The 14,665-nt window shown below is 39.7% G+C and overlaps 1 protein-coding gene across 1 annotated transcript in view; it reads left to right on the forward strand.

Moving 5' to 3' along the window:
- Positions 1 to 14,665, forward strand: part of LOC137498937 (carbohydrate sulfotransferase 5-like) — a 145,803-nt gene that overhangs the window by 29,535 nt on the left and 101,603 nt on the right. The window contains exon 2 of the mRNA XM_068226795.1: positions 6,427 to 6,580. Within this exon, the coding sequence (XP_068082896.1) occupies positions 6,427 to 6,580 (154 nt within the window). The remainder of the gene's footprint in view (positions 1 to 6,426; positions 6,581 to 14,665) is intronic.

Raw genomic sequence — 14,665 nt, forward strand, 5'->3', positions numbered from 1 at the left:
TTACTTCTGGGTGGTTTTGTTTACTTGTTTTTTGCATACTAGCTCGAACATGAATGCTGCAGACGATGGATTATCTCGGTTTCCCTTGAATGTTACAAGTCGTGAAACTGATAAACTGTATTGTTTCAATGTTTTAGTTGTGGATAAATTACCTATACACTCAAAGGATATACGCAAAGATTTATAGAAGGACAAGATATTTACTGTAGTTGCTTTGTATTGCAGAAGTGGATGACTTGCAGAGGTAAATGATGATTTAAAGCCATTTTTAAAAAGGAAGATAAAATTCGTTTTGATAGAGATCTTCTAATATGGGGATGTAGAATTATAGTGCCTGAGAAATTCCATGAGCAGCTCTCAGAAGAGATTTACGGTGTTCACAGTGGAATTATAAAGACAAAATTGCTGGCTCGTCAATATTTTTGGTGGCCAGGAATAGATTGAGACATTGAATGCTATGTTAAAAGTTGTCATCCCTGTATGAGAAATTCGAGAAACCCAGAAAAGGCAAAATTGGTAAAATCTGAAGAAGCTAAACATATTTTGATCGCATTCATCTAGACTTTATGTGACCATTCAATGGTAAAATGGATTTGCTCCCTATTGACGCGTTTTCTAAGTGGCCAGAGGTTTATCAAATGCCATTCTTTATCAAATATTGAGGTAATGCTGTATTCCTAATATTATCACAGACAGTGGTAACTAGTTCACTTCAGTAGAATTTAAACATTTTTATGAGAAAAATGGGATTCATTGCGACAATCACATAAATGGGATTATAAATAAAGGATACAGATCTCTGCACATGGTTAAGAGAGTGTTTAGGGGTTGTAGTAAGGATGCAAAGGAGAGGGCTTATAAGTCTCTGGTAAGACCCCAACTAGAGTATGGTTCCAGTGTATGGGACCCTCACCAGGATTACTTGATTGAAGAACTGGAAAAAATCCAAAGAAAAGCAGCTCGATTTGTTCTGGGTGATTTCCGACAAAAGAGTAGCGTTACAAAAATTTTGCAAAAGTTTTGGCTGGGAAGAACTCGGAGAAAGGAGACGAGCTGCTCGATTGAGTGGTATGTTCCGAGCTGTCGGCGGAGAAATGGCGTGGAATGACATTAGTAGACGAATAAGTTTGAGTGGCGTCTTTAAAAGAAGGAAAGATCACAATATGAAGATAAAGTTGGAGTACAAGAGGACAAATTGGGGCAAATAATCATTTATAGGAAGGGGAGTTAGGGATTGGAATAACTTACCAAGAGAGATGTTCAATAAATTTCCAATGGCATTGAAATCATTTAAGAAAAGGCTAGGAAAACAGCAGATAGGGAATCTGCCACCTGGGCTACTGCCCTAAATAAAGATCAGGATTGATTGATTGATTGATTGATTGATTGATTGATTGATTGATTGATTGATTGATTGATTGATTGATTGATTGATTGATTGATTGATTGATTGATTGATTGATTGATTGATTGATTGATTGATTGATTGATTGATTGATTGATTGATTGATTGATTGATTGATTGATTGATTGATTGATTGATTGTCCACATAACATCTCTTCACCCTATTACCCCTCAACTAATGGAAGTGCTGAAAACTGCGTAAAACATTTCAATGAGTGTTTAAAGAAGATATTATGTGACCTCAAGCAAAATAGCCAAAGTATGTCTTCTTTAATAAGTAAATATTTATTCTCCTACCGCACCATACCTCAGTGTACTACAGGTGAACCCCCATATAAACGCATGTTGGTCAATATGTAAACACTCGCTTAGATTTTCTGTCATATTCCTTCGTAGAGTAATATCGAGAAAGGCAAATTCAGTTTCACCATCGTACCAGAGATGTAGCTTTTCATAAAGAGGAGAAGGTGTACGTTAGGGATTGTCGAAATGTAAATAGGGTATCGTGGATTAGATCAATTATCACTAAAGCTTGTAAATCACCAAAATGTCATTTGGAAGAGTCACACTGATCAGATAATTAGAATAGGAGAATTATACAGTGATGTAAAACTGCCAAATAAAGGTGGTGGTGATGATGTTGATAACAGTGATCCAAAGTACGCTGAAATTGCTGAAGTGGATCCAAAAGAGTCAACTTCGTATCAAGACACACCAGTTAATCCGCAAGTGAAGGACGAGAAGGAGAGAACTAATGGAACACATCTGTGTAACACATTGTCAAGACCTCGCAGAGTTATAAAACCACCCAACAGGCTTTTATTGGAATTAAATAATTATCTATTAGTATAATTTTGTTTTAAACTAGTGTCTAATTACATGAACCTCCGAGCAAGGAAGCTCCTTTACAAAACATTGCGGCGTGTTCCCATCCTCCTATATACAGCTACGGTCGTGAGCTTTCTCGAAGGAAAAGTGCCTCATAAAACATGGCGGCGTGTTCCCATCCTCCTATATACAGCTATGGTCGAGAGCTTTCTCGAAGGAAATATACCTCATAAAACATGACGGCTTGTTCTCATCACATATACTGCAATTCTTACCAGACTATAATGATACAGAGTAAGTCGTTGTCGCCTAGAGGCAATCTGTCCATCAAGGTCGATCCAGTCTTGGTGCGGCTTTGTAATTAAATTAATTCCATAAAACTACTCATAAAAACTATCAATCCGACTCCGTTCAAACCACTTCCTAAATACGCGCGTATTCGAATGCCATGTTGTGTCAAAATTTTAATTCAATCGACCGAATGCTTTTAGAGTGTTGCGATCCCAAACATATTGTACCATTACGTTACAATTGACGTCAATTGACATGAAGATAGATCGGATGAAAAATGGCGCAGGTCAGCTTCAAGCTTCAAGAATGCACGGAGTAACCTTTTATGACAAGTTGATCGCAATTAAGAGGCATTGCCCAGCGAGAAAGAAAGGAAACTCGATGAGAAATGAACAATTGTACGTAAGAAAAAAAAAAATTGAAAACGTCCTATTCTTACCTACTTTGGCAAAAAGATTACACCAGAAACGAGCTATAAAATTGTGATTAACTAACCAGAAGAACAGCTATTATAATCGAGAGAACCGTACTAGAGTCCGTACGCGGGAAGAATCCAATAACAAACTAGTGAAAACTACTTAAAAAACGGCAGGGAAGCACGTATAATACACTCCAAGTACTGTGCTGAAGAAGAGGTGTCGGATTACGGCATTCATAAATAAGGCCAATAGTAACTTAATAAGCGGCCAGATTTTCTCAAATAATACGAATAATCCATCTACAAGATTCAAACAACATTGTTCAGGCAGGGTATAGTGCGCATTGGTATCACCCAAATATCACTATAAAATTTGTCACAAATGGAACATAATAATTGCTTTTACACATATCACGTGAAAAATCCCTGGCAAATTAAGAAATATTTGATTTTTGGAGAATAATGTGTATACATACTTTACCACTTTACAAGTACATTTGGTGTTGCGCTCACAGTGACACACGTATGTCTTTTGTCTTACACTTTCAACGATTTCGTGTGTGATATCTGTGTTCACTGAAGTTCTTTGCTTTCGTTTCATTGCTTCACTTGTCAAACATCATCATTTCATGAACTGTATCGCGATATGCAATATTTAATAGGCGACAAAATGGTATGGCCAATGTACATAAGAAAAATTCAGTGGACTAGTGATTTATTGGTCCAGGGATCGAGCTACTTTCGTTCGAACAGAAATAAAAATATTTATTGGTCCAGGTATCATGCTATTTTTCTGTTGACCTCCATTTTGCTGTTTGAACTGGCCGCTCTAGTCATATGGACAAAGACAATGAGAATCCACAGACATAGCACTCCCATTCCACGGTGCTAGCCCTGGACCTGAAGAAAGTAACAAAAGACGGCACCAGCAGCGCAGTACGTCATAAACCAGTCCTGTCTATAAGCCTTAGGTATGTTTTCATATTTCTCAAATAAAGACGGTATTTCTTAATTTGCCAGGGATTTTTCACTTGATATGTGTAAAAGCAATTATTATGTTCCATTTATGACAAATTTTACAGTGATATTTGGGTGATACCAATGCGCATCGTACCCGACATTGTTAATTTCACAGAATACATCTTAGTTTTTCGTATACAAAGCTCTTGCAAGTACATTGACTAATTCTATTCATGCTTCTTATTCTTTAAGGATAATGCTCAGAGTTAATTATATCTTTGTAAATTGGTTCTTTCTTGGTGAAATATATTGCCGATCATCGTAAGCTCAGGCCCGGCGACTTAGAGAGATCCAGTATGGCGTAATCCAGCACGAGGCTAGATGTTCTGAGATGCCATGAGGAGGAAGAAGAAACCAACATCGGACATAAAATTGGCTTGAGATAAGTAACATTTTCAAGAGATTTAACTATCAAATTACTTCATGTAGTGTAGTATAATTGTAGAAGTGCTGAAGTGCCAAAATATAACTTGTTTGTGCCAATATGTGAATTCTAAGGCATATGCCGGAGAAAATAACCACAGGTATGTGTTATGTATGTATAGTAATATACTGCCGTGCTCATAAGTTGATCTTAGGTTAATGTGAGCAGTATCGGGAAGTGAATAATGATGTTTTTGAACCTATATGCTTAAGAGAACGTCATATATCAAACTAGGCGAGGCTAAGATAATAAAGTGAAGTGTATAGGAAGAAGCCTAGGTTACCCAACGACCAGATCGACTAACAAGGCCAATATCGTTCATATTTACGAAGAATTGGAATAAAGTAGCAGCTTGCAGTGTTATGAATGAATACTGAGGTAAAAGAAGTGTTTTACTGCGACGTAGTAGTCATTATGGGGAAGTTGGGTAAAGATATTGATTGTATGCGGAGGAATCGCAGTAAATAGATGCGTGAATAATAATATGTTGTTGGTGTTTTGAAATGTTGAATAGTTATTGTGTAAAGAATGATTGAATGAAATAGGCGCGAATTTATGGCTTAGCTACGGTTATGTTATGATTGAAAATGAGGCAAGCAATGGAATTAAGGCCTAGATACGTGAATATTAAGTATAGCATAGAGGTTAGATGGTCGATTGGTTGAACTTAAATCAAATATTGAGATAGGTTGATCGTAATTTACATGTGTTTTGAAGTACATATGGGAAAGAGATATAGTCGCCTAGCAATATATTTGTCTCACATAGTGAATATATAATATTGGAGCACGTTTTAACCTAAACATGGCACATCGGTAGGCAGTAAAAGGATTCATTTTAATTGAAAATGCACATAGTATTTAATTGATCTGTACGACTCTAGCAGGTTATGACGATTGATGAACATGGATATGGCACTCGTAAATGAAGATATTTGATTTTATTTTGGCACATATTTTTTAAAATATATGGATGTTGGAATTGATATTAATATGGTTAGGATTAATTTCTTTTAATTACTCAAGATGGCATTTTTAAGCCATAGTTGGAAAGGAGTTACTTATCTCATGCCACAGACGAGTCAATACGTATTTCCAAACCAATCCCAAAGAAGACTGCAAATAGACCTAAAGGAAAGAAAGACCACTCCCTCCTTTAATAAAGAATGAACCTTATTTACCCCCATGATGAAATAAAATCATGAAATGTGGTCACACAACAAAATAATAATTAATGCCTAAATGAATTAATGAGACCTACCCAATTTTAATTGTATTAATTCAAGAATTTGATTTGTCAAGAATGATAATGTGTTACATTTGAGTTTATTTTCCTCTATTACCAGAGATTGATATTATTTTATTATTTGTAGTATTAGCATGCTAATAAATTAGTTTTAAGATTATTTAAGCGTTTATGTTCCAAGGTAGAGATAGGAAGATTAGTTATATGATAATATATAGACTGGTATTTCGGAGTTATGATATATTTAGAGGCTCATATTGATTTAACGATAGGATTTCGGGGAAAATGAGTAACTTATTGAACAAATTCACCCTCTTCAACGGAACTTACGAAGGTAGATAGTATTATCAGATATACAGTATATGGATGTTTTACCCTGAGATGCTGACTAAACATTGACATGCAACCACCGCGCTTGATCTGTATATTCGTCCCCGATTTCGTATAGTTAATTAGTAGCATTTAAGAGGAAGTATAGCACGAACAACAACATATTAAGTTAGTATTACAACATGAAGCAAATTGAGTGAAAGTACATTGCGATGGTTATACATATATTTTTATCGGTCCAATGTGGAACTTGATGAGAATTTGGACTACGATGCCAGTATAGGTTACAATATGCAGGCTGAATTTATATATATATGATTTATCTTATATATGTGAAAAGATAAGATGTAGATTAGAATATGTGTTTATTATTGTATAAATGGTAACGCATTACGTTATCTAACAATTGTAAAGTTCGGTGGACAGTGAATAAAACGGTAGTAAATATTTATATATCTGTTTCAGGAGGATGACGCGCCGCATGATTGCGTGCGGCGCGCTGATCGTGTGCTGTGCCTGTCTGCTGATGCTGTTGGCGAGCCATCGGCTGGCGGGTACATCCACACTCGAGCGAGGACCATATCTGGAACTGGGTCGTACCATCCAGACGAACTCCTCGGTAAGTAAATTTCTAGTTTCCCAAGAATTTCAGTTATTAACAACTTCTGTAGATAACGCATTTACAGTTCCTCTTGTCAATTTACTCCATCACAGTATTATACCATCTGCTATTTTTCTTAATTCTGTTTGACTCGTTCTTCAGTTTTATAGAGGTTCAAGCAGAGGACGATTTACAATTTTCAGCGGTAGAACGAAGCTTGTCTCAGGTTTGAAGCGTCAGGAGTTTACTTTCTTACACCCCCACACGAGATAGAATTGTCTACTCTTGCTGTTTAATTGTCTGTAAGGTAGATCATTATTTTCGTTACTTGCCATCAGTGGTGAGAGGTGGACTCTTAGGTCGGGGGGGGGGGGGTGGCTGCAGTACTTCTTCCCTCAGCGCTTTCTTTGCAACTGACCAGTACCACCGCACTCATTCCAGTCTTCCGCGCGAAACAAACTAATTCACTGCTGCCATCCCTCACAAAATGCGGGATGCAAGTCAGAGGCCCAATCTGAATCAAATTTCCTGGCCTCAAATGTTACATTTCAATATAATTAGCCTATTTATTATTTTTCTTCCTAAAATATAAATAATAGGGCAAACAATGCGGTATATTATTATTTAATTTTATTGTATGCGACCATGGAGATTAGGCTGGCGTATGCTCGTATAGAGGTTTGTGAGGACATCTTTACTGCTACACTGCTACAGACTGCCAACGTGAAAGTCTCTTCCCGCACCCTTTCTCTCCCCGAAACCGTCCACCAACCCGCTTCCCCCTTACATCTAAACCCCCTCACCTAAACTATATCCACGGACGAAAGCTCGAGAGTCCGTGCCCCCTCTATATATTAAAAAAATGTATGAAAACTAAAGTCAGTCAGTCCGGCCATTCTATCCGGTCGATTTCCTTCATTATCTTGTAACTGAAAGGTATTCATGCACGTATTTCTCACGAGGTACTCTAAATCACTTAACTCCCGTCTTCCTCAAATTATTTGATTTTTTTCAATTTTTGTCTCCTTGAAGCAATCATATCCTTGGTCCTAATTGAGGTACGGAGTTCGTTTTCGCCTAAGAACACTCGGTGGATGAAGCTCTTTCATTTCAGCTCTTAAGTATTCAAAATGGTTGATTCTGAGGAAAGTTATGAGTGCACATTCCATTTGACGTCTCATTTCTTCAACATTCTTTCTCATTGAAGCAATCATATCTTTCGTTCTAATTGAGATACGCAGTGTCCGGCTCCATGGCTAAATGGTTAGCGTGTTGGCCTTTGGTCGCGGATGTCCCGGGTTCGATTCCTGGCAGGGTCGTAAATTTTAACCATAATTGGTTAATTTCCCTGGCATGAGGGCTGGGTGTATGTGTCGTCTTCATCATCAGTTCATCCTCGTCACGACTCGCAGGTCGCCTACGGGTGTCAAATCAAAAGACCTGCACCTGGCGAGCCGAACTTGTCCTCGGACACTTCCGGCACTAAAAGCCATACGCCACTTCATTTCAAGCTCTTTGTTTTGAGGTAATAACTACTTAAATTGGCAGATTCCGAGAAAAGTTATGAGTACATTTGTACATTTGACGAAGATATTTGAAGGACTTTTTAACAGTTCGGCGCGTAGTGTTGTTCCAAGAAACGTTTAATTCACTTTCTTTGTGTGATGTATTTTCAAGTGATTTGTTGACATAATATTACATTCTATTACCACAGCAGATCATGTGCTTTATTTCATTAACTCAAAACTTTGCAAATACCTCTGTGAGGATAGTAACACCATACTTTGTACATTGCGGGCGGAGCCAGCGGGAAAACTGCTAGTCTTCAACCTGAAAACATTCACCAGTGAACTGTGCGCTGAAAGTCAGTCAGTCACCTAAGTTTTATATTGCCGAGCAGTCTTCCATATTGATGAGAATTTACAGTTTTACAATGAAATGTAATTTTCTTAGCATTATTTGAGTCCAATGTTTTACTTCAAATGTCGGGAGAAAATAAAAGAACCTATTCGTTCTCTTGGGTGGTGGTGGTGATTATTTTTTAAGAGGAAGTACAACTAGGTAACCACCCTCTATATAACACCGAGCTCGATAGCTGGAATCGCTTAAGTGCGGCCAGTATCCAGTAATCGGGAGATAGTGGGTTCGAACCCCACTGTCGGCAGCCCTGAAGATGTTTTCCCGTGGTTTCCCATTTTCACACCAGGCATATGCTGGGGCTGTGCCTTAATTAAGGTCACGGCCACTTCCTTCGCATTCCTAAGCCTTTCCTATTGTAACCTCTCCAAGGCATCAGTACATGAACCAGTTACCATTGTTCATAAATATAACGTTAGAATGGAGCACCATCGGTGAGCTTCGAACTCAGCCCGGTTTGTCGAAGCCTCACCCTCCCCTACTGGAATAGTTCGCTAGAGAGTCGGTATCGCATTTTCGCATTTTGGGGCGGTAAGTCCTTTAGTAATAGTCTCTATAGTAGGGGGAAAAGTTAATTATGAGAGGAATACCATTTCATTACTAATGAAAAGAGAGACAATATCTTGTATAACAAATTTTACTTATACTAATGAAACACATTATTTACATGGGTATGCCATACAAACACCTTACATATAGTAACTTGGGTGATCTTGACGTTTAAATGTTCGGTAGTCCCTTTCTACACTTCATTATACGTTTAAATATTCAAACTTAAGAAGGCGTTCCCTCTTGGGTTATTTACACTATCTCAGATTTAGAGAGGCGTTTTCTCTCTAATTATTTCACTTTACACCTACACTAATCACTTTACACACAAATCTATTCAACATAGGCATACCCAGCTGTAATTCTGTTTGTTTGTCGAAAAATAATATATTCAACTTGCATCAAATTATGATATAAGTTTGCTAGTATCGTATGAACTGAAATAGGCAATTTACACTCCCAATCCTTTGAAAGTCGCGTTACAACACTACCTTAAGTTAAACGTTGCCAAATATGCAGTATGATAAACACGCTCATTTCATTAGGATTTTTATCAACACATATATCAGGACATTATTTACACAACGATGTTACCTATGGACAAGCATTTAGCGACTTCAATACCAGACATCATAAACAAAGTATTATAGCACTACCTGCAACAAATGGACAAGAATATATACATTTCACATACACACAATGGGCCGCAGGTGGCCTTATTTACCTGCCGCTTGTGACAGTAAGCTTTACTGTCTCCTGCAATGAACTCAGGACCTTCTGAGACAGAGTATATCTGACCTGGAATTCCCTATACGCTGTGAATAATTAAAGAAATAAATTGGAGGGATCCTTCATTTAATGCTCATTTGGAATCTCTGCGACGTTGGCTCTACTTAAATTAACACGCGTAATCTTTGTGCCGAAAGGAAAAGAAACTCGCCACTTGTATCTGTTCTATTTCACTGAAGAAAACGCCTTCACTCCCCCGTTTAAAGGGGCTCATAAAACTCCCGCTGTGAGCTGCCCGTGCCACACTTTCAAAGAGCGGTCCACTAAGCCTTCTCGGGCAATGGCTTCACGGCAAATAATCTATTCACTTCTTTCATTACTGGCCACCATGGCATCACACAAATCACGGCCCTATATCCGGCCGTAATCAGCATATTCACATCGCGATATGCGCCTCGCGTGTCTTGATGACAGATTCCAAGGGAATTTCACATTTCATTTCACAATATATATTATGGCTACAGCCTGTTCAGCCATTTCATTTCCTCTCGGTACACTGACCACGATGCAGACCTAATGATGATCTCCTGCCACCAGGGTCCAAATTAACTTGCATATTCGCGAACTAATTAGCGATGTAAGATATATACCCCAATCTCATGCTCTCTTCGTTGTTCCAGCAGTTTTAATTTCTAGTAAGGAGGATTTCCTAAGAGCTTGTGAAGTACAAAAACAAAACAAAAATCAGTTACTGAGATATATTTGAGAACTCCTATTGGCTGTAGAAAGATGATGACTGGAGTCGTTTACGTAGAATATTTAAGCCCTTTTACTTGACAGTACTTCACACATAATTAATCTGAGGTCCTTAAATTTACGTCATGCATTATCAAACCCTTGTAAAAAAAATGGAAGTAAAATATGGTCGTTCCCAAACCATGAAGAAAGTATTCTATAAAAGAACCAAATAAAAATGAAATTATAATTATTATCCCTCTGAAATGGCGTGCTTGCAGTCTACGTTATATCTAAGTGAAAAATTTACATATTTACAATGGGACACGACCTTCAAAGAAATAAATACTTGGAAATGTACTCAGCCTTCTGGATACCACGTTCACAGCTTTACAGGAGGGCACTCCATGGATTTAGACTGCTTGCATCACGTCATCGGCGATGTGAAGACCCATGATGACTTCCTGGCAGGTCGTACACATGACAGCGACGTTCCAGACGTTCTCGGCTACCAGGCGAAATTCCGGCAAACAGCTAGATGACTCGTTCACTCCGATACACAGGCAAAATTCTGGCATTCAACTGGACGTCGGCGTTCACTCCGGCGTTCACGTAGACATTATTATTATTATTATCTCAAGTGAATACGTTAGTTTATCACACACCACAATTTGAACATATGGTTGGATTTGCTCAATAGCACGAGCATTCCAACCCAATGTCGGTAATGTCCCAGAAGCCCGACATCAATCCCTTCTCATTTATCTATTCTTCTTGTAGGCAGTGATTATAGGCCCAGAAATTTCACTAGCTTCCCTAGAAACGACAGTGGTTAGGCCACTAATGTATTAGCATTCTCGTATTCATGATACTAGTTCAGGCCTGTTCTAATGCACTTAGCCGTGAGTCGAGCTCTCAACTGTACTACGGATTACTTTAACGTGGCGCTGTCCTCAATTAGGTCTACACTGAGCCGTTCACTGACTTTCTTGGTAATTCATATTGATATCAAGCACGTTCGCTCCACCCACTTCGCTAAGTACGTCCCTATATATGTTGACGGAGCCGCATTAACTTAGACACATAGGAGGCTCGATGTACGACCTTTTCTACACACGGACATCGGTTATTACGGTTTCGTACCGTTCCTATTTATTAATTTGCGGCACACTGTACACGATAACATCTCACTCAGAGGGTGGTTATTTCCACATACTCACAGACTTTAATGAATCACTGTATTGCACTGCTTGAATTACAAGATTATTTCTTCACAAACGACTCACACACAAACCACGACGAAATACTACCGTACTGGCGCTACATCGCAAATGCACTGGGTAGTGTCTCCTCCTCAGCTCATGAATATATAGGCGCGCTACGCTAGAGCCCCGAATGCCGAGGGTGGGGGGAAAAATACAATCCTTTCTCACACATTGGTCCGTTAATACGCAACGTACAGTGACGAACAGGATATCAAAATGTAGCTCTTGTATTCCCATCTCCACTGAGTGACTGTTATTAAAATAACTTCGTAGGTTTTGAAGCAATCTTAAAAGCGTCCTTTAGTCTCTGGCGGTGAATGATGACGAGCACAGGGGATTCCTTGTGTTCCTTGGCACGGTTAGGGTCCAACATCTGTTAGTCATTAAGACGCGCCCTTGTTTACAGCGTAGTTACCGCTATGTCAGTTAAGTAGAGCACTTCTCGGTCCCATAATTATGCGTAAAATTCCCTGATTCAAATGAATGTTTGCGCTTAATTATCCATTGGGTATTTTGCGATTTATGAAAATTAACAGAAATAAAACAGTTGAATGCGTTAAGTTGGCAGTGGTGAATAAGCGAGGAAAACAGGGTATAATGTTAGTTTTCACGTTGGATCTACTCTCTGGGCTCAGCTAGTGACCTAGATTCTTTGTCACGTGATAACGCGTATCGTTTCATCTCGCTTGCGGTGGGAGTGAGAAAACTTCCCGTACAAGCGCTCTTGCACCGCCTTGCTGCTAATTACCAGCAACTAGAGCTGGGTCGCGCGACTCTGGATATTGCAACTCGAGTCCTGGAGCGGGCAGAAAAATTCTAACTTGGGCAGTTTTTATCGTAGAATAACGCGGAAAACGGCATATTTCATCTCCTGGATATCATGACATACCATAGGTGACGTTGTGAACGGTCACACTATCCTATCGTCGCCATAAGACATCTGTGTCCGTGCGAGGTAAAGCAAATAGCAAGAAAAACCTCTATATAACACTAATCAGAGAGAAAAATGGAAGGGGCCCGGCACTTCGAAAATGAAGGTATCGGCCAAAGGAAGACAAAGGCCACGAAGGGCATGAAAATGAAAGACTCCCTAGGCCTCCATACGTAATGCCATCGGGGTCGGAAAAGAACAAGAGTTGACCAAGGGAGGTCGGATAGAATAGATGAAAGTGAGGAGCCTGGCACAAGTAAGTGGAAGCAATGTCAGGACTCAGCTAAGGGCCCCGTGGTCGCCAACCCACACTCAAAAGTACAGAGCCCCTGGAGCCCCATTTAGTCGCCTCTTACGACAGGCAGGGGATACCGTGTGTGTTATTCTACCGCCCCCACCCACAAGGGGACGTTCTTTTGGGAAGACACCGTCTGGGAGTCCTTAAGGGCTGGCCCCCAGTGCTTGTCATCGGTATCATAGGGTTGTTCAATTGAAATATAGACAGCTGGCAACACTGCAAATAATTAATGGGACTGCCGATAGGCGGTAGCACTGCATGGTTTGGTTTTTGTAGTTTAACAGCTCATAACGCGGCCTGTCTGAGACGCGCGTACGCTAAGTGGAGAAAAAGGCTCAAGTGACGTTCGTGTTTAATTCTTCTTCTTCTTATCTTCTTTTCCTGACGCTTTTCCCACACCTGTGGGGAGGCGGGTGCGAACTGCGTCGCACATGTGGATTTGGCCCTGTTTTACGGCCGGATGCGCTTCCTGACGCCAACCCTCTATGGAGGGATGTAAGCACTATTGCGTGTTTCTGTGGTGGTTGGTAGTGTAGTATGTTGTCTGAATATGATGAGGAGAGTGTTGGGACGGACATATACACCCAGTCCCCGAGCAAGAAGAATTAATCAGAAGTGATTAAAATCCCCGACCCGGCCGGGAATCGAACCCGGGACCCTCTGAACCGAATCGATTCCGGGGAATAGTAGCACCAACTATGATACTGATACGTAAACAAGGGGCTGCACGAATGTGTTCTGTAAGGTGAGTTCTGTTTGGTTTATAACCAGGTCACTCTACAAGCTATGCCTGCTCTCATTATAGTCTCCTGGAGTTATATACCCTATCTCATTATAGTCTCCTGGAGTTATATACCCCAATACGACTGTAATTTGATCAGAATATATGATTCTCTATTTGAAACTTGTACGGGGATTATGAAATAATGTAATATACTACTACTTCAACAAAATACAATTGTATTAAAGAAACAACAATAGCTAGTGTTAAGCAGTCATGAAAACAAAAATAGTAATCCTAACAGGTTTTTTTTTTGCAATTGGCTTTACGTCGCACCGGCACAGATAGGTCATATAGTGACGATGGGATTGGAAAGGTCTAGGAGTGGGAAGGAAGCGGCCGTGGCCTTAATTAAGGTACAGCCCCACATTTGCCTCGTGTGAAATGGGAAACCACGGAAAACCATATTCAGGGCTGCCGACAGTGGGATTCGAACCCACTATCTCCCGGATGCAAGCTCACAGCCACGCGGCCCTAACCGCACGGCCTACTCGCCCGGTTCAATTTTCTCATAAGAATATTTAGTAGTAGTATGTAATGTTCATTGCAAATCAAATGTAACGCAAGACAGGTTCGCTACCAAACAAGTTGTGTAGTGACTTAATTCCACAGACTTTATACGTTTACCGTCTTACTAATAAAAAGTCCTTATGCAGTTGTTTAACACTTGTTTAGTTAAACAGTGAATAAACCCTGTATAAGCGTTTTACATTTTTCTTACTAATAAACGAGGTATACGCATTGTATTACTATACAGCACGTATACACTCGTTCCAAGGCGTAGGAATCTCTTCCTGCAGTTCACTGACGTATTTCGCATGTTCACCGCCTTTATGATCGCTTCTGCTGGTTATCTACGAGCAAAACTTTCCGGAAAGTCGCACAGTAGCACGGCATA

This window comes from Anabrus simplex, chromosome 3 (assembly GCF_040414725.1).
Source record: "Anabrus simplex isolate iqAnaSimp1 chromosome 3, ASM4041472v1, whole genome shotgun sequence".
Classification (NCBI taxonomy): Eukaryota; Metazoa; Arthropoda; class Insecta; order Orthoptera; family Tettigoniidae; genus Anabrus; species Anabrus simplex.